The sequence below is a fragment of the Etheostoma cragini genome, unplaced genomic scaffold (assembly GCF_013103735.1).
Source record: "Etheostoma cragini isolate CJK2018 unplaced genomic scaffold, CSU_Ecrag_1.0 ScbMSFa_1523, whole genome shotgun sequence".
NCBI classification, from domain to species: Eukaryota; Metazoa; Chordata; class Actinopteri; order Perciformes; family Percidae; genus Etheostoma; species Etheostoma cragini.
The window spans coordinates 1,036,308-1,062,330 of NW_023265587.1; the positions used below are offsets into that span (position 1 = coordinate 1,036,308).

Here is a 26,023-nt window from a genome sequence, read left to right on the forward strand (position 1 = left end):
GGCATAGGCCGCCGACAAGGGTTCTCCAGGCACTCCGGTCCTGTGCAATTTTCTCTAGTTGGCCCCAAGAGTGGCCTGGGGGGTGCTGTTGCACCAAATGCATGCTTTTGTGGGAATTATTGGGACTTTTTAAATTATACAGTGTGTTCTAGACCTGCTCTACCTCTAAAGTGTCTGGAGGTTCCATCTGTTGTGATTTGACTTTAAATAAAATGAATTTTATTGAACTGTATATCTGGTAAACCAGTCTATCATCACTGCACTGGCCCTTGGATAATGACAGCTAGTAACACTGGGGATCAAGGAAAGGCACATACTGTACTAGAGCTGAATGCCATCTTCGTTCGTCATTCAGCCCAAATCATATGTGCCCTAAGACTTTACTTAGAAAGATCTGAGAGTTAGGAGATGTGACACACCTATTGCAAATTTGGTATGAATAATGCAACTCAAGTATTAGAGTATGCGACCACTGTCCCTTTCCCCTCAGGTCGCAGTCTAGCCTCTGGGGATTATCACAATCACACCTGTGGGGACTTTTGGAGACATTAGCAAACAGTGTGGAGGCACACAGTGGCTAAAATCAAATTCCTGTCCACTGCTCAAAGCTGAGGCCATTTTTCTGGACGACAAGTTAGCATAGGTGCTAACTTCCCAGCAATGACATGACAGTGTATCTTTGCTGAACAATGTACACTCTCTCTGAGCAAAGAGCAGCATCCAGGCTCATGAAAACCAATGCACTGTGTTGTGCACAGGACTCTGAATGAGTGAATTAGGACACTAGAAAGCAGAGCATGTACACTTGTAACTCGTTTAGGTTAACAACAAAGCTTGAGCCAGAAAGGACTGTAACTGTATCCATTGAGCTTCATTAATCAACTACAACTCCCTTATTCCACATGAGATCCTGGAGAGACTGATTCAACTTTACACAGTGTTTGTGACTATTAGTTTCGGTACCAAAGTTAGAATGATTGACACATTCCTTGATCATGCACACACGCACCACTCTGCTCCGTGTTTTCCACACATAGACTACTTTGTGGCATGGCGCCACACAATCAACACCGGCCGCCACACATCGCGTTTGGTTTTTTTAACGCCATTTAAAACACACATTTATCAGCTGCATTTCCTTTCCCTGCCCTCCTCCGTCTCTCTGTCACTCTACACACACATACACAGCCCTCCCCCATGAGCACACAGCGCCTGTGTTGCCAACTTAGCAACTTTGTCGCCAGATTTAGCAACTTTTCGTAACTTTTTTTTGTAACAAAGCGACTAGCAACAAATCTGGCGACTTTCTGCAGAAAAGACGATGCTTTCTGTAAAAAAAGAAATAAAGTTGCCAGTATTGTCCAGCGAGCATGCAAGGTATTTCTGTCCCTGAATCTGTGATGTGAGGAGCAGACTCATAGTGTACGTAGACAGGCAGGTAGAAAGGGGAGAAGGGACAGGGTGGGGGCAGTGTAGCGAGGAGAGACAGAGGGACGCCATGGGAGGAAGACACAGCTGAGCCGGCCTACTTTGGGAATTCTTTATTGATCTTTTTCACTCCCTTTGCAGAATTTCTTTTTTTACTTCAAAAGATAGCCTTCCTAAGTAATCATTATAAAGTCAAATAAATTCCTGTATTGAATTTGTGATTATTTGGCTGAAGATTTCCATTTCTTTCTATCTAACCACTAAGCTTTATGCAAATGATTGCGTAAGGACGCCAGCGTATGATGCTTTCTAATCCGTGGAAACACTGCTGCTCCAATAATAATAAGTATCCACCCTTCCTAAGATTAATGGCTAATGAAAAAGACAAAAAGAGTCTAAATTTGCCATTGGAAACCCTTTAAGAAGAGCTAAGGGCACGGCTCTGGGCTTTAAATACTGGGCCTTTGGGAGGCCTGGGTGTTTGTCTCTGTCTGTTTCTGATGTTAAGTTTATTACGTGGTATCTCCATGAAAAATGCAGGTAAAGGAGCAGTCCCCACCACCGCCACCCCCCCCCCTTCCCTTGATTCATCCCAGAGTTTGAAGCAAGAAGCTAATAAAAGTGGATCAGGGTGTTGCATATTGATTGGATTGTAAATATGTCCTTGTAGTTGAATGTATGTGATGAATATGTACTGTGTGTATAGTGTGGACCCACCGTTACTGTATCAGCTAATGGGGATCCTTTTAATAAACAATAATAATGAAAATGTTTGATACACAAATATTAATGATCAGGACATTTGCCAATTGTGAACCTGTGAAAAACCTTTTTTTCTGTTTTTATTTAGAAAAAAACGCTGAGCTCTCAGGGTGGTCTAACGTAAACTAGTTTAAATTAGAGTCAAAGACTGGGGAATATAATAATGGTAATATGAAAACCAACTGGGAGTGTTACATCAAGAGCACTGTGATCCAGCATCTCATTCAGAAACACCTGGTCCTGTATTCTGATCAAACCTTTTCCTTTTGTTGACTACATGTACACTTCCCCTTTCAAGCCGCTCGTTCAAAGAACAAACTGAAAAAGTGGTCCGCGTTATTTACGGTTGTGCCGAGGCTCCACTCAGAGCTTTGGAAGAGGCCTGAAGTTTATACTCGTGTGTTGGTGTGTGGGTCGAATCGGCATGTGTGTGTGTGTGTGGGGAGTGGCTGATAGAGCGAGTACCAACTCTCGAGTCATAGCGAGAGAAACAAAATGTCTCTCCTGTTTCTGACCACGGCGGGACATCTGCAGCAGGACAAGTTAACCCTCTTCATGAACCAGGAAATGAGTTGGGGGGAAATGCATCGCCGCAATGAGGGGTTTTATTTTCCGAGAGGGGAACGTCTGGCTCCTCCGGCTTGGTCCGGGTCGCCACATACCTACGTAGGTAGCCAAGGCGTAGACGTTACGCTGAAGTAGAAATGCCCCTTATACAGCAACAGAAATGGCACACCCCCAGGGCCTTCGTTTGCTTATCCTTTCTGAAAGCTGCAACAGTCGATTGTAGTCATTCAACTTCTACGTCTATTATTATTACTATTATGTCTATTGTAAAAACTTGGTTCACTGGAAATCACTTGCCCCACCCGTCAAATGTTTTATCCAGGAAACACCTACAGTACGGTCCCAGTAAAACTGTTCTGAGTCAACCCAAGAGCTCAGACACAATGGGTGGTTTTTAGGTGGACTGGAAGTGGTTTCTTCAGCATGTCTGGTGGCTGGTAACAACAGTTATGAAGCAAAGCAAGTTTCCTCCCATTCATAAAACCATTTATGGATAGCAGAGAAGACTCAGGTCTCATAGTTATTAAACCAAACTGCCAAGGAAGAGACCATTGTGGAGGGATGTTTTGTTCTTGTCACTGTCACATTTGACATTTGTTACTTGTTCTTTCACATTTAAAACGCTGAACAAAAAAGGTGAAACCCCTTTCAATATTACATATTATATAACAGATCATTCATTCAATCTCTGAGGAACATGTGGGCATGTACTACGTTTTTATACGCATGTTCCAAATAATTCAAAAAGGCAAATACCACCACACTAAGCAGTGTTAGAGTAGTCTATGGAGAGTGCAGCTGTGACTGCAATGTTTTGTCTCTAAATTTCCAATTTATGTAATGCGTACACAGTTGGTGTGAAAGATGAGTACGGTCATTTTAAAGAAGTCAACCTTTATTTCATATGGGGGGCTGCTAATCTGGATACAAAACACTAATCCACAATCGGTTTGGAGGAATGGTTTAAGCACCAGAGTAGAGGGTTTGTTGTTGAATCTCTAGATTTAAGTGAACACCCATTCGACATGATTAAATTCTCTCTCCCAATACAGCATCTACAACCATTTCTGCTAGGGTTTTACACATTATGCACAGCTTTGAAACCAGCAGAGTATCTGCAGTTCAGGTGGGCAGTGATAGGTTGCCCTCCCCCCTAAGCTATGCTCTGGGGGCCTGAGGAGGGTGGACACAGAAGGTGATTGGCTTGGGCACTCATAAAAGGGCTCGATGCGCCCACGCTCCTTTATCAAATAACAAATCCTGCTCAGCAGAGGAGCCTGGTCCAAGGCCCACACAAGAAAGCAAACTTAATTAAAACCGCCAAACCACAGCCAGTGGCCTGAGTGCCCCCGCTGGGAAGATTACACCGCACTGATGCACTGGCCTTGGCTTTTCAATAACTTCATGAGCAACACAGCATTTGTTATAGCTCCTAATGGTGTGACAGTCTGGAGGCTGCTGCCTTACTGACAGGTGAATATTGGATGCGCGAGGGACTGAATTTGAGGGGGTTGTTTTGAGGCTTTTGGGGTTTTGCTGCAGCCACTGATCTGGACGAACTGACACTGTGACATCATACATAGGTTTTTGTGAGGACCTGTGTGTGCTGTCTAAAACCTTCTGCACATCGAACGACCAAAAACCCTGGTTCACAGCAAGACTCAGGCAACATGGACAGTCCAAAGAAGAGGCCTTCAAAAGTGGGGACAAAGTCCTGTATAACCAGGCCAGGAACTCACTGACCAAAGAGATCAAAACAACGTTGAGCTTAACACGCTCAAAGCTGTGGAGATGATCGTGGACTCCAGGAGGAGCCCCCCCAACTCTCACCCCCGTCACCATAATCCACAGCCCTGTGTCTGCCATGGAATCCTTCAGGTTTCTGGGACCCACTATATCCCAGGACCCTAAGTGGGAGTCCAACACTGCCACCATCATCAAGAAGGCCCAGCAGAGGCTGCAGTTCAGGACCTTATCCTGCCTAAGGAGCTGCTGGTCCACTTCTACAGTCAGTCCTCTGCACATCCATCCCTGTCTGGTTTGGATCTGCCCCCAGAAAGGACCGGAGCAGACTACAACGGACAGTTAGGACTCCAGAAAAGATCATTGGTGCCAACCTGCCCACTATTCATGACTTCTACTCTTCCAGAGTCAGGAAACGGGCCCCTGACCCAACCTGTTCCAGCTTCTCCCCTCTGGTAGGCGCTACAGAGCCCTGCGCGCCAAAACCAACAGACTCAGGATCAGTTTCTACCCACAAGCCATCACTCTGATGAACAGCTGACTTCTTACCCACAGTGTCAGGTTCAGTTCCTGTTCAATAACCCAGTAACACGGTCTCTAATCAGTCCTTGTACTGGTTCCACTTATTATTTAGTCATCATTCTCTATTTCAGAGCTGTTCATACTGGTCATATTGTAATATAATACTTATATAATAACATAATACTATTTATTCTAGCATCCTTTGCACTATGCGCCACAATTTAAATACTAATAACATCATCATTTATAAGTTAGTCCTGCATACAAATAAAGCTGATTCTGATTTATTGTGTCACAATGTGGCCTCTGTGAATTGATTTAAGGGCTGTAACTGGGATTAAAGGCTAACTACTACTAAAGGGCTTTTATAGTTTTATGTTGTTTCTGTTGACTTTTTATGAAGTGTATTTGACAATGCTAAAATCACTCTTTAATCACATGGAGCAAACACAATTTCGCGGCTGTTTTTATGTTTAAAAAAAGGATCTTACTTTTTAACAGAAAAGGAATCCTTGGAAATCCTCTCCATAACGTTGTCAGACACTTAGATTATTAATCAGAGCCTTCATTGGCTAAACGAGCCCTTTTGTGAAGGTATAGATACAATCGGACATTTGCCCCATTAACTTATGTCATAGGTGGTTTCGCAGCGCATAGGAAAGTAAGGTCCAGGTTCAAAAAAGGTTGTGACCCTTTAAGGACTATTACACCATACTTTCCTTCACAAGCATTTTAGCATATATCCTCCATTGGTACCAGCTGAGACTAACTGTGAAGAAAACCAGACACTGTTTCAGCTCTTTGAAAAGCATGTAAAGATTTGAATAAAAAACATATGTATCTAAAAAAGGTGTGAATGCAACACCATGGAACTGGTGAACAAACTAATATACCATCAGCAATAATGACGCAGACTCCACCCAGAAACCATAAACTTAAAAAATAAAAACCTTCCCACTCAACACAGTATGAACCTCTTCGCTTTAACCAACCAAGTGCTTGCGTTGTGGGGAAACAGGTTCAATTCCAGAACAGATGCAATCCCACAGCTTCCAGTACGTGACATTTTGTAAGGGTGGCAAACAGACAAGCTGCAGCGAGTCCCGACCCTGCACCCCTGCTAGCAGATGCCCATCTTCGTGTAACTGCCACCACTTACCAGCAACATGCTGGGAAAATACACAAGTGGCTGGTAGATTTGTTACACTCACCGGCCAAAACAACAATTCACTAGCCATTCGGCTGCTGGACAAATGGTTCATTTGGAAGAAAACAGTAAGGCATATGAAAGCTACTGTGTGGACACGAGACTTCACCATTCAGATTTTAAAAGTGAAAGCTAGATGAACATATGGACGTACTGTACTGCAATTTTATGCTTGCACCTAGTTTACCAACAACAACATTTAAACACATATCGTAGGAAATAATTAGCCTAATTATGTAAAGAAGGAATCTAGTCCTCTGGCCCAGGACTTGGCCTAGTTAATCAGGTTCATTAACATAACTGTGCATCTTACAGTAAAGGTTCCACAAATGCTCTATGTTCTATGGGCGTATTTGACCATGAAGGCTTTTCTAAGGTTACCTTGGACTGACTGCCTGTACAGTATGGACCTCGTTAGGTGCTTGGCAGTGGCATTTAAGATCTCCATTAGAATGTGGTCTTAAGCCCAGAATAACATATATTCAGGATAGTGTCCCTAGTCAGTTCAGTGTTTTCCTTCCATCACAGTGCAAACAACCCAAACAAAAACGAGCTATTACGCAGGTCAGTAACACATTCTGTCCTCCCACAAGTAGACTCAGCATTCAAAGTGTGTGTGTCCCAGAGCAGTGTGCAGGGAACCAGCTGTGGAATGGAAACTCCATTTGGCTGGCAAATGAGCTGGTTGTTCTTGTGACCCGGGCTGGCTAGCATCCCCTCAGCAACATGGGGGAAAGTCTGGGATGACCCTTCACTTCCACATGCAGTAAGCAGAGGGTGGAAAACATGGAAATACAAACTCTGAGTGGGGTTCAGCACAGGAACACTAGTGGCTGTAGGCTATTGGAGGGAAAACGGCCTTCACGTAATGAATTGGCTACGCCTCGTTTAGGACCGAGATGAATACCCAGAAAATCCAAGTAGGAGCCGGGGAGCTCAGTGGACAACATGACAGGCTCATAACAGATATCTGGTACCAGACCAGGATCTGCCGGATGCATCAGCTGTCTGACACGATGAGAAACAGGTCTTACTGCCAGCCAGGCTCACGTTTCTGCTCCTGGATACGGTCAAGTGAAAGTGGTAACAGAGCGCCACATTTGGCTACCATTCAGCTAGCGCTACCCGGTTTATTACATAATCATACGCAGCGCTCGACTGCAGAGTCACGGCTGTGTCAACTCGACACACACTCCCAAAGCAGCGAGCTGGCGACGGAGCTAACCTAGCCGCGTTAAACCCACGTTAGCATAGCCTTACATCTGCTGTTTAATTCTCATTATGTTAGCGTGGCCCTTAGCGTTACCTTAGTCTCGTTGAGGGTCTCCCGGTAGGTCGTCTGACTGGCTCGCGGAACAAGAAAGGTGGCTGGAGCTGAATGACCAGGCAGTCCTCGGGGACGTTGGTCCGTCTGCTGTCTCTTCACGGTAGGTTAGCTAACGACGTTTTAACGTGTCCGACTAGCGGTGGGTGTTCATTGCCTCGGCTGGTGGTCCTCCTCGGCCCAGTGGCGTCATGTATGTCCAGTGTTAAAGGTTAGAAGAGGGACAAATGGTCTCCACAGTTACTGGTATGTTCCTACCACGGATGTTCAGTCAACAGTTAGCAACTAGCCCGCCGGCCTGCGCGACTCCGAGTCTGTCATGGGTGTGAGTGGACAGAGGTCAAGGCAACTTCAATGCACAGTGTTTCCGGTTACAGATTTCAAACTAAAAACTACAAACTAAAACATTTTACAGGCAGCAGCACAGTCTTTTTCTGTTCATAATCGTTTATGATACATTGACTGGGTTAGGGGGCGTCGTGGTTTTCATTGTTATTTAATTTAATTGAAACTAGATCGATTGTCTGTAATTATAAAGTATAGAAAGTCTTGCATACTACTAATGGAAGTTATGCTCCATATGTCTTTTTCTTGCTGCAGTTTGCTGTTGTGTCAGCTCCAAATGTTCTCCCCACATTAAGACAAAATCATAAAACTACTGTGTGAATTCTTCTTCCATGCAAAATCTGTTGATGTCAACAACATTGACATCAACATTTTTTAATAATAGTAAACATTATTTTTTACTGATTATATATTCTTTTTTATTGTATATTGTTTCGTTATTTTTGCTGCCTAAATAGTTCTTTGTCTTGACTTTTATATTGCTTATATGGGTTGAGTGTAGTTGGAGGTGGTTTATCACTATTTATTAAATTGTTATTATCTTTCCTGTAAAGCACATTTTGAATTATCTTGTGCTTAATATGATATATAAATACTATATTTTCCTATTATGATGGTGTTGTATCCTTTTCTGAAATTTGTCTTTGTATCTCAATGTCACTGTAAATGAGGGCTGCACCTCAATGATGCCTCAAGTATAAATAAAGGTTGAATGAGTATTTTCTTATAAGTAATTTTGCTTTTATGACGGTTCCATTTTATTTACCAATGCTCTAGGCCTGACTTTATTTTGTAGGCCAAACGCTCTTTATCCCGGGCCTGGTTTATGACGGGGTAACTTGACACAGCAACATGAGACTCCTCCCTGGTTTCTGCTACTTGGTGATCACCTGATTTGCCTGGCTGGACCATAGACCATTAATATTAAATACGGTGGGGCTTAACCTAAGGGCTTGACCTATGGCCTGGACCTATGGGCTGGACCTATGGCATGACCTATGGCCTGGACCTATGGGCTTGGCCTATGGCATGACCTATGGCCTGGACCTATGGGCTTGGCCTATGGCATGACCTATGGCCAGGACCTATGGGCTTGGCCTATGGCATGACCTATGGCCTGGACCTATGGCATGACCTATGGCCTGGACCTATGGCCTGGACCTATGGGCTTGGCCTATGGGCTTGACCTATGGCCTGGACCTATGGCCTGGACCTATGGCCTGGACCTATGGGCTTGACCTATGGCCTGGACCTATGACCTGAACCTAAGACCTGGACCTATGGCCTGGACCTATGACCTGAACCTAAGACCTGGACCTATGGCCTGGACCTATGACCTGAACCTAAGACCTGGACCTATGGTCTGGACCTATGGGCTGGACCTATGGGCTGGACCTATGGCATGACCTATAGCCTGGACCTAAGACCTGGACCTATGGCCTGGACAGGCCAATGGAAACATGTGTTGTGGTCCAGTTAGTTATGATGTAGATGTGTCACGTCTTACTTAGTAATGTGTAGATATGTCACGTCTTACTTAGTAATGTGTAGATATGTCACGTCTTACTTAGTTATGATGTAGATGTGTCACGTCTTACTTAGTAATGTGTAGATATGTCACGTCTTACTTAGTTATGATGTATGTGTGTCACGTCTTACTTAGTTATGATGTAGATATGTCACGTCTTACTTAGTTATGATGTAGGTGTGTCACGTCTTACTCAGTTATGATGTAGATATGTCACGTCTTACTTAGTTATGATGTAGGTGTGTCACGTCTTACTTAGTTATGATGTATGTGTGTCACGTCTTACTCAGTTATGATGTAGGTGTGAAATGTCTTACTTAGTTATGATGTAGGTGTGTCAAGGAAGGGTCAATATGACCCTCTTTGTTAAATTCATGAATGCATTCACATAAGCTTTTTAATACAGTAATTAAAGTATTAAGTGTAATAAAAAGTATTTTGCTAAACAATCCTATTTGTGTAGGCTGATGTGGGGTGAAAAATGTTTAAATGTTCGCTACATGTATGTGCATGTGACAATAAAGCAGCCTACCTTTACCTTCATGCTTGGGTAAAGAGTGACATCCAGTGGCTGATGGATGGTTAGGTTCACCTCTAGGGGCACAAACCAGTAACTGCAAGGGTGTCCATGCTTTCCATTGGCTGCTACTGGCCTTCTAATGAAATGTCACAGATCACTCATAACAGAGATTTCCTCATGACCATATACACTGTAGAACCATGAATTGTATTTTATTTATACCATTCTGTATTTTTAATTAGAAAATGCATACATACATAGCCTGTATATTTAGTGTTCATTTAACAATTCAATTGTTTTTAGTGCATGTATTGTCTTTGTCCCCGACTTAACACTGTGTTGTGGAGCTTCTGTCTCACCTTGAGGACTCAGTCTGAGTTTCTTTGGGGGGCTTCATTGTCCCATGATCATCCAAATGGTGTTTATGAGCCTATTCTAACCTGACTACTTGCAGCAGATAATGGTAAATGTTTTGTAATGTACTAACTGTAATGTGTCTAAAACTATCAGTAGTGACCCTGACCACAGACCTGCATGCACGCATACGCACATATGTATGCGTATGCATAGTCCACCGTGTGTGCTATGTTTTTTTAAGTTAGTAACATGAATATGCATACTCAACTCATGCAGTTGCTCTGATTTTAACATTGATTTTAAGATTTTTAAACAAACAAACTAATATGAGAAATGCCTGCATAATCACATTAATAACTTGATGCTTGGGAGTGTGATGGAATAATGGCAGCAATTAAATTACTCAAATTACAAATCAAATTAGTGGAATTAGATTACATTTATGTAAATGTCTTGGTCTGCAAAGGAAATGTTGTCCTGGTTCTTTTGCAAAAAGTGAATGTATCTTAACTTATCTGAACTTGTCTAGTAGCCACTGTGAGCATAATAATAATCCATGGTAGATAATATAGCAGAAGAAACAACATTTTATAAGGGTGTGTTAACACTTAAATAAAAACACAAGAACAGTTAAACAAAAATATTTCAAAGTTATGCCATTTGGACGATTTGGGCTTTTGCTCACAAATATAATCTACATAGCCCTGCATTAATCCTAAAGCAGGTTACAATTAAGATTGGTGATATATAATAGCATACACAGTGCATCTAAAAACACCAGATGTTAGACAACACTTTAACAGTTTACTGTAGAGCCAGACATGTTTGACTCTGCCTTGCCAAGTCTTGCCAGAGGCTTCTCTGCAGTGGGCCACATACCCGATCTCCTTTAAGTACCGTGAGTCCATCTTTTCCATATTGTCTTTGCCTGTCCATTATAATCCCATAGTGGCAGGCTATTCTTACATAACCCTACAGTAGCCCAGGGTTTGCAGTGGTATTGTTCATGTATTTGATAATGAATGTTATCATTAGTAGCCCTGACCACTGGCATTAGTGGCCCATCATTATGTGACCTTCTGTGTCATGTGGCCCATCATCCTTCATCTGTGTTTTTGACAGCTCCTCTCTCCTCCTCTGTCTGTTTCCCCTTTCCCCCCCTTCACAGCCTCTCGTTTCCCACAATGCTCTGCGGACAACACCACCAAGATGGCCGACGCTATGGAGGAGTATGAGAAAGAAGCTGGCTGCGTCCCTATTCTCCACCCCGAGGTATGGTCGTTGGACTTCATGTCTTCGCACGGACACATGAACACCAACAAAACGTGTTAGCCCAGTCCGTGTGGGGGTGGGTGGGGGATTTAACCGTGCTTTTTGGGAAACTCCGATGCCCCCTGCAAAACCAACGGTGGGAGGGGGGAGGCAGGCAGCTAACGATGCTAAAGGTGCTAAAGGTGCTAACGCTAGCCCCATCCTCCTGCTGCATAGCCAGTAAGCGCTGGGCAGATGCTCCTGGTAGTGTTAACGTTAAGCTAGGTGGTGCTTCATCATGGTAGTGACGCTGTGCAACCAGTAAAGAAGAGTGTATGCTGTGTGTCTAAAGTCTGGAAAGGAAAAGTACCGTTCATCTTTGCAGTCAGACGACGTTAGCTTTGTAGCTAGCTCTACTGGACTGGCTGGGATAGCTAGCTAGCTGCGGGGATGTCAATTGGGGTCAAGTGTAAATGGGTTTGTTAAGCTGTGGTGTCCAGTCCGTGGTCACTATAAGTTCATATTAAACCAACTTTTTTCTTTTCTTTAAAAGCATGTTTTTAGGAATAGAAAAGTAGTTTGACATTCTGTAGTCCCCCCCCCAGTTAACTAACCGGTCTAACAGGTCCACTTGGTTGTGATGGGAAGAAACGATACCCATATCTGTCATGTAATACCGCTGTTATGTTGGATTGTGAATCAAGATAAACAAAGGACTTTAAATGAAGAATAAATAACAACGTTGAAATTATATTTTTCCAATAACGACTTGATATTGTAGCTGAAAATTATAAATTTCCACACCATCTAAAAAACGAGCTGTACTGTTTAATATTCCTCTCTTTGGCTAGCTTGCTCCTATTTGAGTCCAAGTTAGCCATCTTTATTATTTTACTTTGCATCATTTGCCCTTGCTACCACAGTCACTTGAGACACGCATGAGGATATTCTTAACATTCGGATCCTCTCAAAGCAGAAAATGTAACGTTAATTCACCTTTTTTCATTATTCTACGTCCCATGTACACAGTGCGGCACCTGGTTCCACCCATACGCGGGTAGAGGTAGCTTTACTAAGGTTTTTCATACGGAACACAGGCTGGTTATCAGTTGTTGTGGTCTTTGCTCTGCAGGTCATGTCTCTGTTACATACAGTGGTTTTGCCTCAATGATAAGCATCTTTCCGACAGGAGGGATTGTTGCAGTTCCTACGACATAACGCTCCTTGAAGACCAATTTGGGGTTCATTAAGTTCCTGTGACCACAGTTTCTGTCACCCATTCAGCTCCTATTTCAGGGCAGGGTCTTCTCCCTTTCTGCATAGCGGTGGTTAGATGGCTGTGATAAAATAACAAAGGTCACTTCCTATGGCCACTTGGACAGCGTGAATGCAAGTGGAAAAAAGGTTTTGGGGGACAGTAGTTAGTAGAACTGTTTAGAAGTGGACGGTCCTGTATCTCCTTTGTTGGAAAGAGGCTGTGGTGGGCATGCTTTTATCTCAGCAGTCCTGTTTTGATCGTTGGTTTGCAGCCAGCGGGTTAACTGGCCTAATTTACCTCCAGGCTTGGTCAGTAACCGTTAATACTGGCAGAGTGCAGTTCAAGTGATATATGTCTTTAATATCCAGTAAGACCCGAAGATGCTGACGGATGAGGATGGATTTTGGGATTTCTAATCTGGTTTAGGCTCTTGTAAGGCGAGAGTGCCTTAAACATCCAGTAGCCATTTTGGCTGGTAGAGAACCAGTAGGTCAGCAGGTATTAGCTAAAACTGACCCTATGTCAGTCTATTTCTATGTCTAAGTCTAAAAAAACAAAAAAAACTTTAATTTCCTTGCGGGAGTCATCCCAAAGGGATTAATAAAGCGAAGTCTAAGTCTATGTGGGGGTAGAACTACATAAAGCAGGTCATTTAAAAAAAAAAAAAATCCAGCTCCTCTGGCGCCACCTACAGCCTGTTCAGATCGTCCAATCAGCGCCAGGGGGGGTGTCCGACTGCAGAGACCGTTTGGGCTTTAGAAGAAAAGGGATGAGGGACTGAGTTGTCAAAGTTCAAATTCTTTGGATAAATCCTGGATCTTCACAATCCTACCTACAGCCCCTTTAATTTAAAACTAATACTTCTTTTCACACATTATGTAAATATTGAACTTCAGTGGTAGTGTTGCTACATCCTGAACAGTTAAATTGCCACAAATTGGTTTGCTTTTGTTGCCTCCCTGTTCATACGTGACCCCTAACAGGAAAATGTGACCCATAAGGGCTGGACTTGTAAAGGCACATACTTATGTTAGGCCTGCACAACATGAGCATAATCTGTCACGTGCGATAACATTTCTCAATATTACAATGACAAAAAGGACTTGTGCTAAATAAACAAATGTGGTAGCCTGCATATTAGCTATTCATTTTCCATGTCAGCCTGCGTGTCTTGTCCCATGGCGACATGGCCGTGCATTTTAATCAGACGTGCAGGTTCCGTGGAAAGAGGGATGAGGGGCTGGTGTGTCTCAGCCCACAGCTAAGAAGAATTAACACATTCATTCGCACGTATGTCTGAACCTAATCTTGATCGATGACAGTTCATTTACTGCATAATTGCCGGAACATTTGTCGTCCGTCCCTCATCTCGCAAAACTCAGTTTGTGTTGGGAAACGATAACAACCTTCCAGCTAGCAAGCTACATGCTAAAAATAGCAAGTTTTGAAGTAAATTTGGATCGTGCAACAAGGCAGGCCCGGTTGGTTCTTTCAGGGAACGATTGTAAAGATTTACAAGGAATATGTTCAGGGCATTTCCTCTCTGACTGGGCAGTTTTGCGACCCATTGGTGGGATTGCTGTGGACGAAGTACACACAGTGATACACACAGTGACACATTGGTAAAGGCAAACTACGTTTAACCATGTATCCAGCTCATTTAAATAGCTCACTGAACTGTATTGTTTGAACAGTTAACTTCCATTAATATTGTATGTGGTGTTTTCTTTTGCGGGTGCAAATGTTCCCCCAAGATAAGTTTCTTCCCGAGGCTATTTCACAGCCACTGCGCTGCGACCAGTGCTTAGCGCTGCCCAACACCATTCTAAGGCTGGTTTTTCTCCAAATCTCCAAAAGTGTGTGTGTGAAGGAGCCAGACCTTACTCCGCAGTGCTTTGGACATAGGTGCGGCAACGCGGGACTAGTCTGAGCCTGTCTCCACTGCACCCACCTGTGAGGTTGTCAGCTGTCGGCCTGGCATACTCTGTGTAGGACGGCCGACTTAAGTCGCCAGTTCTCATCTAAATGATGGCATGTGGCCCGTAGCTCTCAGCTGGGAGCGCTGGCCAGCAGAGAGCCACGAGCATGAAAAAAAAAAGCTTCAAACGCAACTTACTATAGCAATTAAAATGCTAAGTTTGCTCTAGCAGCTAAGAAATAGACTGTATAGCCTAGAAAAAAGCTAATGATAATAACTTAATGATAAGTATTATTTGGTCATCATTTTTATTGACAGTTAATCATTAACCTCCCTACCATAAACACACACGTTTAAGTCATTAGAGATAACAGCGTTTCCTGAATAGATGAAAGGCAGATCTGAATAACTGTAATTGATCACTTTATACCAGGAAGTTGGTCTTCAATGTGTGCACACCTCGACACATTTGCATTTAGACAGCATTGTTTTCCTCAGTAATCTAAATAAAATGCTTCCTCTCTGTGGCACTATTAGATTCAGGCAATACAATCAGCTGGCACTTAGTCCTAGTCTTGCTGACTAATGAAGATCTTTCCTCCTTGATGCTTTCAGTTAAGGTTTACTAGAGAGAGGGTTCTCCTAATTAATGAAGATGTAATCACCGTGTGCTCTTTGTTTGTTTGTCTGGATGTCAGAGGTCTACCTGACTGGGCATTAAAGTTGCTCTCCGTTTCAGCAGGGTGCTGCTTGGAATCTGGGTCATTGCGTAGATTGTAGTGAGAGCAGATTGAGGCTGAACATATGAGGCACCTGAATTGGCGCATCAGAAGTTTATTGGCACACTTTATTCGTTGAACCAGTTAAACATGTCGCATACAAACATTCACCTCTCAAGAAACGTAAGTGATAAATGTCCTCAGCTTCCAATCTCCTTTGAAAATGCAAAAGAGTGTCTGTGCATGAACGGCACATTAAAGACAAGGCGCATGCTCAGCCTCTTGATTGGATGCTTTGGGCTTGTAGTGCAAAGTGGAAAACTGCACACGCTCTCTGTGGAGCATTCCCATTACGTCCCTCATAAAAATAGTTTCCCCTCTGCTTCCTTCCGATCCATGGATGTAAACTGTGTCTAACTATACCGAATATTGAATTAGTCCCTCAAAATGAGTCTCATTAGAGATGGAATCTAATAATGAGCCATGGCTACGGCCAGCAAGAGGAAGAACACAATAATAATCTTGTCTCGGCAATGCACTCATTGCAGATGCAGTGGGGAAAAAAACTATTATCATATTTGTTTGTTTTTTGGCGTCATGTAGTCTTAATACAATCTAAATGTTGATCTTAAACTGTGAAACGGTCAGCCTTATTACACTGTTTTTGCGACTATCACTACTGTTCGTTCTATTGCAAACTAAGAAACATGCACTTTCAGAAAGGGTGCTGTGTATCATTTTTAGCTCAAGGCACATGACCTCCACCCTCCCCAAGGAGTGGTTGCCATATGCCCCCCGACCAGGTCCATTGACAAAAGCCAAGCCTGCTGCCTCACTGAACAGATGAGGTACCATCCCCAAATCAATGGTTGGTGTGAAATGGATCGTACGTTTAGTGGACAGTATCATCACTGTTGGATGCATCACTACTGAGCAGCTATATAATTAAGAGGTGAAAAATGCACACGCTGCAATTATCACTACAGCTCCAGTTGCCACCATCAGCCTTTTAGATGGCGGGAGGGAATGCCCAGAATCCGTCGGGCTGCTGAGACCGGTCCACGGTTATGTCTATGCAAGTTTGAGATGGAGACATTGATTACCAGCTGCTGAGGGTTTAGAGCCAGGGCATCTTCCCCCTGTTTCTGGAAAAACATGTCCAGAGGAAGAAAGAGACTCTGAGTTCCTCATGTTTCCATTGGTCGTAGGAAAAAAGTTCAACACAGTCCCGATCATACTGGAGTTACTCTCACGTGTCTCTGGGAGCTCAACTCCTCTGAATAGCACACGGGGTAGTTGAAACACATCGTATGGATTTGTAAATGACCAGAACTTGGCTCTGCAAAGTACACACACCTCCTGGCAGCTTTGACACCTTAAAAATACAGGACTACAAATATGAGATGGTCACTTCATATTTCATATTTATATCTTGATGGCCCTAGAAACATTGGAGTATTATTGTTTCTTTATTAATCCAAACCACAGACATTTTTCAGACATATTGACTTGTCATAGCAGAAAAAGCACATGTGGAACTAATAACATTAAAGATGGTTCAATTCTAGCAATCCTTTCTGTGCAATTCAGCTATTAAAAATAGACAGGTCATATAGCCTGTGTAGTGCGTTATCATTATTATTTTGGTTATTGACTAATTTGCCTATAGTTTTCTTGATTAGGTCTCATTGTTTCGTCTATCTAATGTGATGTCTTAGATTCTATTATTTGCTCTGACTAACACTTTAAAACCATGGGGTAATGTTATATTTGAGAAGTTAGAACCAGAGACTTGGCTTTTTTTTCTTCCTAAATGAATTCATTTCAATCAACTAAACAATTGATTGACTCTTCGCTGCAGCTCTAGGTGTATTAAACCATTGTGGGAAATGTTGTATATCATTCGGTTAACAGGTGTGCTTTATAGCATTAATGGACTTACAGGATTTTTATCTACACAATCTTTGCAATTGAATTTCCTGAAAATATGTAAATATTGTGGAAATGATTACATATACCATGACAGAAGATTGTATCCTTGTAACCTACCTATTTCTGAATCACAAATGAAGTATATAATACCCCCCCCCCCCCCCCCCCCCCCCCCACACACACAACCTTACGGACCTATCTTTATCTCTGTGCTTCTGCCTCTTGTCGTCCCTCTTTCTTCTCAGGAAATCAAGCCCCAGAGTCATTACAACCATGGCTACACTGAGAACGTCAGCCGCAAAAACCATGTGGATGACTACAGCACCTGGGACATTGTCAAAGCCACACAGTGAGTTAATAATATGTATGCATATGTGTGTTATGGAATTTAGTTTTGTCTTTGTCACAGTTCTCCCTGTTTAGTCTCAGAAAGGTTGCCATTAGGACTGTAACTTTTTATTCAAAAGCCATATCTAAATCTCATCGGAGCAACTCTGGGGAAAAGGTATTATCGTCACGTCTTGGACTTCCAGTGTTAAGTTTATCCATGCCTTTGAAAGTTAAGAGACTGCTAGCCAGGCTGAAAGGAAGGATGGTATATCCTACCCTTGTCATCTGGCTCCCCTGTGCTTCTTTCTCCGTCTTTCGGTCAAATCGCACCGACACTCCGTTGATAGGTCATTTGTAGACAAGACTCAGTATGAACACAACTTGATGGGGACAACATCACGGCAATCAATAACACACCCTCCACTCTACTGACCCCCATTAGTCTGCTTCACTTCCGCTTTGTAAGCTGTGGGACGCAGGTAAGCCACACCCCTCTCTGCCTGGCAGCTAACAGGAAAACTGTCAGGTCGTGAAACTGCGAGGCAAGGCAAGTAGAGTTGCAGCTATTAGTTTGAATTCCCTGTGACATCATTACTGGAGGGCAGCTTGTTTACTTGTTCATTTGGTTTTGTGTTATCAAGATCCCACAAGTCTTAAATTTGGAACTAACACCCCCATGTTTTCAACTGTGGTTTTTACATACAAAAGAAGTAAGTCCCAAGCTCAGCAAATGATGAGAGAGTGTAGGCGGGAAGGGGAGAAATGTGGAAAATGTCTTTCTGATAAGACAACAGAAGCTTTGTCTGTCACGTTTGACAAACCAGTTTAAGTTGTTTTGCTCTGAGGTTAGGAATATCCTGTCAAAGACAGCCCGAGTCAAAGTATGCCACAGTGTGGGTGTCTTGTTTGCGGCTGACTAAGGAGAAGTGAGATGTGGATCTGTCTGTTTTAAAGTTTTTGTGTGTTTTTCTCTGTGCGTGCATTTTGTCAGTGTGTCTAACTTTTATGTATTTAATCCTTTGTTAACTGAGATTGCCCATATATTTGTCTGTATGCAGTCTTGAATCCCTCTCCGCCCCTCTTCCTCAGGTACGGCATCTTTGAGCGCTGCAGGGAGTTGGTGGAGGCGGGCTTCGATGTTCGGCAGCCAGACAAAGAAAACGTAACACTCCTCCACTGGGCTGCTATCAACAACAGGATAGATTTGGTCAAGTGAGTCCATTCATGTTGAAAAGTGACCTGACCCTCTGTAGGACTTCTTGTACCTCATCTGCTTGTTGCTGCTGTCATCCGATGATTTCTTTGCGTCTCTCCTGTGCCTCCTCTGGGGGAGGGACTAAGACACGTGGAAGGGAGTTGTTGTTCTTTGCTCATAGGCATGCTTCTTCTTTGGCATTAAGCAGCAGACTACAACACTAGGCGTATATGCCCCTCCCCCCCGTCGGGTCTGGAAGAGTTCCACTCCCGCTGAAGCATCAGTTCTCTGTTTAGCGCCACTCATTTATTCAAGTTGTTATTTGTAGTCTGTTGCCCATTTGTATGACATGGTATATTATTTGTTCCCACATCATTTCAATCAATTCACTGTGAACCATATTCATTATTAATCAATCATTCACAGGATCAATTAACTTCTCATATGTATTTCACTTCCGTGGGGAAACAGACTATATATTGTACAGAAGTTGGTGCCTTTCACATGAAACAGCTGTCCTCATGTAGGACTGCAGCTAAGGATAATTGTCATTAATTCTTTTCTCATAAAATCAACCAAATGTTTAGTCGGTAATGTGTAGAAGAAGAGGAGAGGAACGCTCATCACGCTTTCTATGAACTCAAAATGTCATCTTTGAATTGTTTGTATTCTCCAACCTACCCCATAACACAAAAATATTCAATTTACAATGACATAAAACAGAGACATTTTCTAATTGATGAGAAGGAACCTGAGTATGTTTAGTATTTTTCTTTGAGAAATGAACAGTTGTCGAATTAGTTGCAGATTAGTTTTATTTAAATTTTTAAAGATTATTTTTGTGGCATTTTAGGCCTTTACTTTACAGCACAGGTGAAGACAGGAAGCAGGAGACAGAGGGGGGATGACATGCAACAATGGGCTGTGGGCCAGATTCGAACCAGCACTCACTGCAGCAAAGACTGGGCCTTTTGTTCATGGGGCTTTTTTTTGTGGAAAGGGTTTTTGGCTTGGTATTTTTATGCTGTGTTCAGTTTGTATGGGCATCAGGTATTGGGATTCTTATCCGGAGAACAGCCAAAAATCTATATCTCGTTTATACCAGTGGGGCAGGCTGCCACTAGGTGAGTTTTTCAGATTCATGGGTAAATGCAGTATAAAGTTTGACCTGCGGATTGTGTTTGTATGTGCAGGTACTACATATCAAAGGGAGCCATAGTGGACCAGCTGGGAGGAGACCTCAACTCCACACCTCTGCACTGGGCCACCAGGTAACACACACTCCCCACAGATAACATATCTGCCATTTAGTGGACACATGTCCATACATTTATTTTGTTATTTGTACTTTTCTTGACTTAACAATAAAATGTTTCTTTTCGTTCTACCAAATTTCTTTCCCTAATAATGTGTTATAACAGAAAGCAACTGAATGTAAGAGACGCCACGGTTGTTTTTTTGTCATTGTAGTTTTTCTTCACTTACCTAAACAGATGAACAAAGGCCTATGATACATGAACATATTTAGAGATTCCCAAATCAACCTCAGTACAACCAGAGCATTGCCTTGTCACAAAGCTGCAAAGCAAAGAAAAACTGTCCTATGCCCTCCGGTTCCAATCATCATTGTTGACCATAGCTTCATACAACACTATTACGTAAATTCCATCCACTTTTTAATATGTGGGTGTGATGTGCTTTTTCATAATCTGAGAATAATTCAGGCAGCCGTGACCACCCTAACCTCCATCACTCTGAAGTCATACTTTGAAATATTGGAAATATTGTTGGTGATAAAGTCAAGGCCCATATATTCTAGTACCTTAACCCTAAAGGGCTAAACAAGTTTACGAGTAAAAAATAAATCCTGGTTCAGTAGAGGCTTGTTGCCAGTCCTTTTTAGAATTATCATTGTACTTTTCAGAGATCCGATTATCAAGCATGGCAAGGTCAGCTGCGTCGATATCCAGGGCCACCTTGCCTGAGGAAAGCAAGCCAACGTCCCCCCCCCCACACACACACACACGCACGCACACACACACACACACGTGAATTATTAATAGATTTAACGACAGGCATCCTCACCATCGCCGGTACACAGACATTCAGGAGTCCTGTGTCCCCCCTCACCTCCCCACCTCCACTTGCCAGTGACCTTTCAAAGCCCCCCAGCCTCCTCGGTCCTCAGGCTTTTAGATGCATGCTGGGTGTTCCAGGCTTTGTCTGCTCATGTATACACACAGTAAATGAGTATAAATGAGTATGTTTGTGTGCACTGAAAGGGATAGTACACAGTTGTCACGTTTGAACTAAACAGTTCAAACTAAAACAATGAATTGTCTTTTTTTTTGTTCATTGTTACTTTCAAATCTGTATTGTCCCATAGGGGGAGGTTAACATCACAGACAGGGTTAGTTATAAAACTACAGTTCACAAAAACAATCTACTGCATGTAACTTGACACATGTCAAGTAATAAGAGCAGACAGAGAGTCAGTCTTTCAATATCGTGCCAGCATATGAGGCTACAGTATTTCTTGTGTAAATATAGCAGTGTAATAGCAGGGGAGCGAATTAAATGAGACCCTGGTCTTTGGACGGTTGCTCACAGCATCTAAGTGGGTAATCAAGTGTGAATAGCTTTGGCCTTCTTAAACCCAAATCTCTGAAAGACTGGAGTTCCTTGTTCCTTGTTTGTCCCTGGCTATTTTCACCAAACTACAAACCATTCTGCTGCAAAAAAGCATAAAACAAGTTTGCTACATCTCAAAAGAAACTGAGCATTCTGCTTTTAATTTTTAGAAGATGTTCTGTAAGAATAATGTGACTTAAAATTATTTTTGATCTTGTGTTCATCTCCTCCAAGACAAGGCCATCTATCCATGGTGGTGCAGCTCATGAAATACGGCGCAGACCCGTCTTTGATCGATGGCGAGGGCTGCAGCTGCGTTCACCTGGCCGCCCAGTTTGGCCACACCTCCATTGTTGCCTACCTTATTGCCAAAGGACAGGTAGGAAACACCAACAATGCAGCCGATTTGTCAGGAAGCAAACCAAATGTTAAAATTCATAAACTGCTTTTTTTCACAATACAGAACATGTGGTCTTTTGACAGGAGATCTTTGCTTAATATGGACCAGCAGGATATTTAATAATAAATAAAAGAGGAGGTTATTGCTAAAATAGGAACTGGACATCCTCCATTACATCATCATCATCTCATTTTCTCGTTTGTGTCATTTGGTTTCTGTCAGCCACTTTGGGACTAGAAATCATTTAGTCCCCATATTCTCCATTAGGGGGAGCTCTATTGCTTTTCTATCCACATGTCACTTCTCCTTCAGTTGTTTAGACTGTGTCTTCCCTCTATGTCAGGATGTGGACATGATGGATCAGAACGGCATGACTCCTCTGATGTGGGCGGCTTACAGGACTCACAGGTGTGTACCTTTTATAATTAGTGTAAGTGTACATAGAGCTGGGCAATATAGGAAAAATCAAATATCACAATATTTATGATCAAATACATTGATGTAGATATTGTAGGGTTAATTATTGGGGCTTTCACTAAATATACACACAATGACAGTTTTGATAAATAATCAACAATAATACGGACACAATGACTAAGTGGGTAAAGGCAAATAAAAACAACTGGTAAGTTCAAGAAATGGCATCACTTTACTGTAATATAGCCTTTAAAACCAGGAAAAGACAACACTTGTGTCATGTTACGATATCCAGAATTAAAGACGATACCTAGCCTCATATATCATAATATAATATCCATATATTGCCTAGCCGTAAGTGTACACGTCCCCACATTTGCTGTTACAGCGCGGTGTGCCTCGAAAAGAAATCTTAATGATTGAGTGAATAACAACCTCAAATAAAGAAACTGATGCCTGGAACAAGTCTGAAATACTGGGACTTGCATGGTGCAGAGATGCACTGAAAGCCACATACAAGCTAGAGCATGTTTCTGCTGACTGCAGCCACACGCAGACAGACAGACAGACAGACTGCAAACACAGGGAAACCAGTCCTAGTGTTGCTAATACAATACGTTCTGTTGATGATAAAGTAAGAATTAAATCAAATTGTGACATGACATTGATGGCTTTCTAGCATTTGAATGTGTTGCTTTTTCAAGAAAAACCTAGGCTAGAACCACCGTCCTTAACAGGAAAAACCGTCCTTAACAATGGTTAAGGACGGTTTTTCCTGTTAAGGACGGTGGTTCTAGCCTTTTGAGTGAGATTTTCTTGGCGTTTGAAGATGTCACCTTGGGCCGTGGAAAATTTTTACCAGATTACATGTCATTTTAAAGAAAGTAACAAACAGATCAGATAATCGATAATAAAATCATTTGTTAGGTGCTGCCCTAATCCTGTGTCACAAAAAGAGTAGTTTTGGTGTTTGGTTATAAAGTGTTAAATATTAGCCCGATTCAATCCCAAACTTTTCCTGCTGTCCTATTTCTTTTAATCACCTTCTTGTTATCTTGACTTTGTCCTCCTGCGCCCTTGTGACAAGCCTGTTTATGAGATGGGTTTCAAACTAGTTTGACTCAGCTTGCCTTGATTTCGTCCTCTGTGTGACAGTGTGGATCCCACCCGGCTGCTACTGACCTTTAATGTGTCTGTCAACCTGGGCGACAAATATCACAAGAACACAGCGCTGCACTGGGCCGTGCTGGCCGGCAACACCACAGTCATCAGCCTGCTACTGGACGCCAACGCTAACGTCGATGCACAGAACATCAAGGTAATGCCTTCCTTGTGGCGCCATCCAGTATCTTTGTGAACCTGTACTGCAATATGTAGAAAACTGAGACTGGCGCTAAGAATGGTGGAAATGCCGCCAGAGGCCTTTGTGATGGGACGTGTGTACAGACTGGTCTTGTGTTGTTTTCTGTAGGGTGAAACACCGCTAGATCTCGCCAAGCAACGGAAGAACGTTTGGATGATCAATCACTTACAGGAAGCACGGCAGGCCAAAGGCTACGACAGCCCTTCATACCTGAAGAGACTGAAGATGGACAAGGTACGCACACGCGCACGCGCACACGCACACACACACACACTCACAGGAGAGGACTCTTAAATGACAGGTTATGTTTAACATTACAACAACTGGAGAATAAAGGACTAATATAACTTTTTTAGTGTCCAGTCTCACCATGTTGGGTGCTAAATTGGCACGGTTCACAAAAGCCACGGTTCAGTTTGTATCACGGTTCTGTACGGTTCTTATTTTTTCTTTTAATCTTTAACACTCCAGAAATATACTTCAGCCTAGGATACACATCTTAATTATCCACAATGTTGGAGACAGTATTAAAAAATAGTTCATTTCATGTAATCATGCACAAACTGAATTTGACTTGACTTTAAGCATTTGGACCATCTCTGAGTAAAGCAAGGTGAGATTTTAATAAAGCGAGAGGGAAGACATTAATAATTTCAACAAGCTTTTTGTTTATGTGGCAAAAAAACGAGACTGTGTATTGCCATTTACAGTTTGTTCCTTTTTAGCACACGAAGATTGGAATATTACAGTATATCAATTGAAATAACTTGCATTTATCAAACTGCAAACTTCAATGTAGCACTTACAAAAATTGCATCCATTAAAAGAAAAAGAACAGGAACTCTTAAAGCTAAGTCTTTTGAATAAGTTAGAACATGTTAAACATTTTTAAAAAGTTGCAATTTTTTTAATAAAAAGAAAACTTGTTTTGGGGAGATTTTAAAATGACCCTAGGCTGAGTTTACCTAAGTAACCTTACCAAAAAGGCCCAGAATGCTGCAAATGTTGGTATAATTTGAAAATGCCTGTTGGATTGAAGACAAAAAAAATAATTTATTGAATGAATCAAATTTAAACGTGTGTCAGTGGCTTGTTGACATTGTTAATTTCCTATCCTGGTCTGGGACACACATTCATACAATGTGTTAAAGGACTTATTGGACTTTAACATAGCATTGCACTTAAAATCACAGTTTAGGTTGTCCTGTGTGTCTCATCTTAGACTTCAACTTCTCTTTATTTATTGATCTCTGTATTGATCTCCGTTTGTCCTGCATCCACCGCTTGCGTGCGTGCGTGTCTGCTCGTCCGTCGCGGGGGGGAACTGAGCAGCCCCGCCCGGTGCAGAGGGCCAGCAGGATCGAAAGAGCAGCCGCTTCAGCAACTTTAGAGTGAAAAAATCGTCACAGCGGACTTTGATGTATACCTGTATACATCACCTGTATACAGGTTGGCTAGGCGGTCTGACACTGTACATTTTGTTGCTAACTTTTCCACACCTCTTCTCTCACTCGCGAAAGGGAAACACTAGACTTGTTCAAGATGAACCATGTACTATGTAAAAGCTCTTTAAGTACTCGTTAAAAATGGGCTGCACGATTATGGTCAAAATGATAGTCATGATTATTTTAATCAATATTGACATCCCGATTAATTATCACGATTATTTGTTGTTTTTAACCAGAACAAATTTTATTCTCACATATGCTATTTATAACTGCTTTTACATCCATATTGTGCTACATTGAAGTTGTATGCTGTATGACTGTTAATATTAATAGTATAGCTACAGTCATGCATATGCTACTCACAGAGTGGCGGATCACATACTCATTCTGAATGGGTCCAGCACGGGTCGAATGGCGGGTCAGCAGAGTTACACACGTCGTGTGAATGAAATGTCTTTATCCTCACTGTGCCGCATTTTTATGAACTATGATATTATGGCCATGGGTCCCATCTCTTGCCCAGGTCCATCAGGCTCCATCTCACACGCTATTACTCAACAAACTGAAGTTCACTGCATTCAATAACTTCTTCTGTATTTTTTGCCGTGGCGGCCTCGATAGCAGTGAAGAAAGTCTTCCAGAGTGAACTGGAAGAGAGTTATGGAACGGAAACACTGGTACAAATACAGCTGTGTTAATAAAAATTGAAACTGTGGACAAATGTCAGAAGTGTGGACCGGTGCTGTCGCCGCTGTGTCTCTCCATGTTAATGGGGGCGGCGCTGTGTCTCTCCATGTTGCTGGGAGCCATGTGTGAGTTAATGGGGGCGGGGCTGTGTCTCTCCATGTTGCTGGGAGC

At 42.5% G+C, this 26,023-nt stretch overlaps 2 protein-coding genes across 10 annotated transcripts in view; one reads left to right on the forward strand and one right to left on the reverse strand.

Moving 5' to 3' along the window:
• osbpl8 (oxysterol binding protein-like 8) overlaps nucleotides 1–7,879 on the reverse strand; it is an 83,106-nt gene extending 75,227 nt beyond the window's left edge. For 4 of the 8 annotated variants that reach the window (XM_034865408.1, XM_034865400.1, XM_034865401.1 and 1 more), the window contains exon 1: nucleotides 7,536–7,877. The gene's annotated coding sequence lies outside the window, so the exon portion shown is untranslated. Of the gene's footprint in view, nucleotides 1–7,535 lie in introns of all 8 variants that reach the window. The other 4 variants (XM_034865397.1, XM_034865398.1, XM_034865403.1 and 1 more) reach the window with 3 other exon arrangements.
• A 3,535-nt stretch (nucleotides 7,880–11,414) lies between these two features.
• zdhhc17 (zinc finger DHHC-type palmitoyltransferase 17) overlaps nucleotides 11,415–26,023 on the forward strand; it is a 28,724-nt gene continuing 14,115 nt past the window's right edge. For both annotated transcript variants that reach the window (XM_034865375.1, XM_034865376.1), the window contains exons 1-8: nucleotides 11,415–11,575; nucleotides 17,627–17,730; nucleotides 18,801–18,923; nucleotides 20,100–20,177; nucleotides 21,772–21,916; nucleotides 22,281–22,345; nucleotides 23,510–23,672; nucleotides 23,826–23,951. In XM_034865375.1, the coding sequence (XP_034721266.1) occupies nucleotides 11,513–11,575; nucleotides 17,627–17,730; nucleotides 18,801–18,923; nucleotides 20,100–20,177; nucleotides 21,772–21,916; nucleotides 22,281–22,345; nucleotides 23,510–23,672; nucleotides 23,826–23,951 (867 nt within the window). In that variant the 5' untranslated portion in view covers nucleotides 11,415–11,512. The remainder of the gene's footprint in view (nucleotides 11,576–17,626; nucleotides 17,731–18,800; nucleotides 18,924–20,099; nucleotides 20,178–21,771; nucleotides 21,917–22,280; nucleotides 22,346–23,509; nucleotides 23,673–23,825; nucleotides 23,952–26,023) is intronic.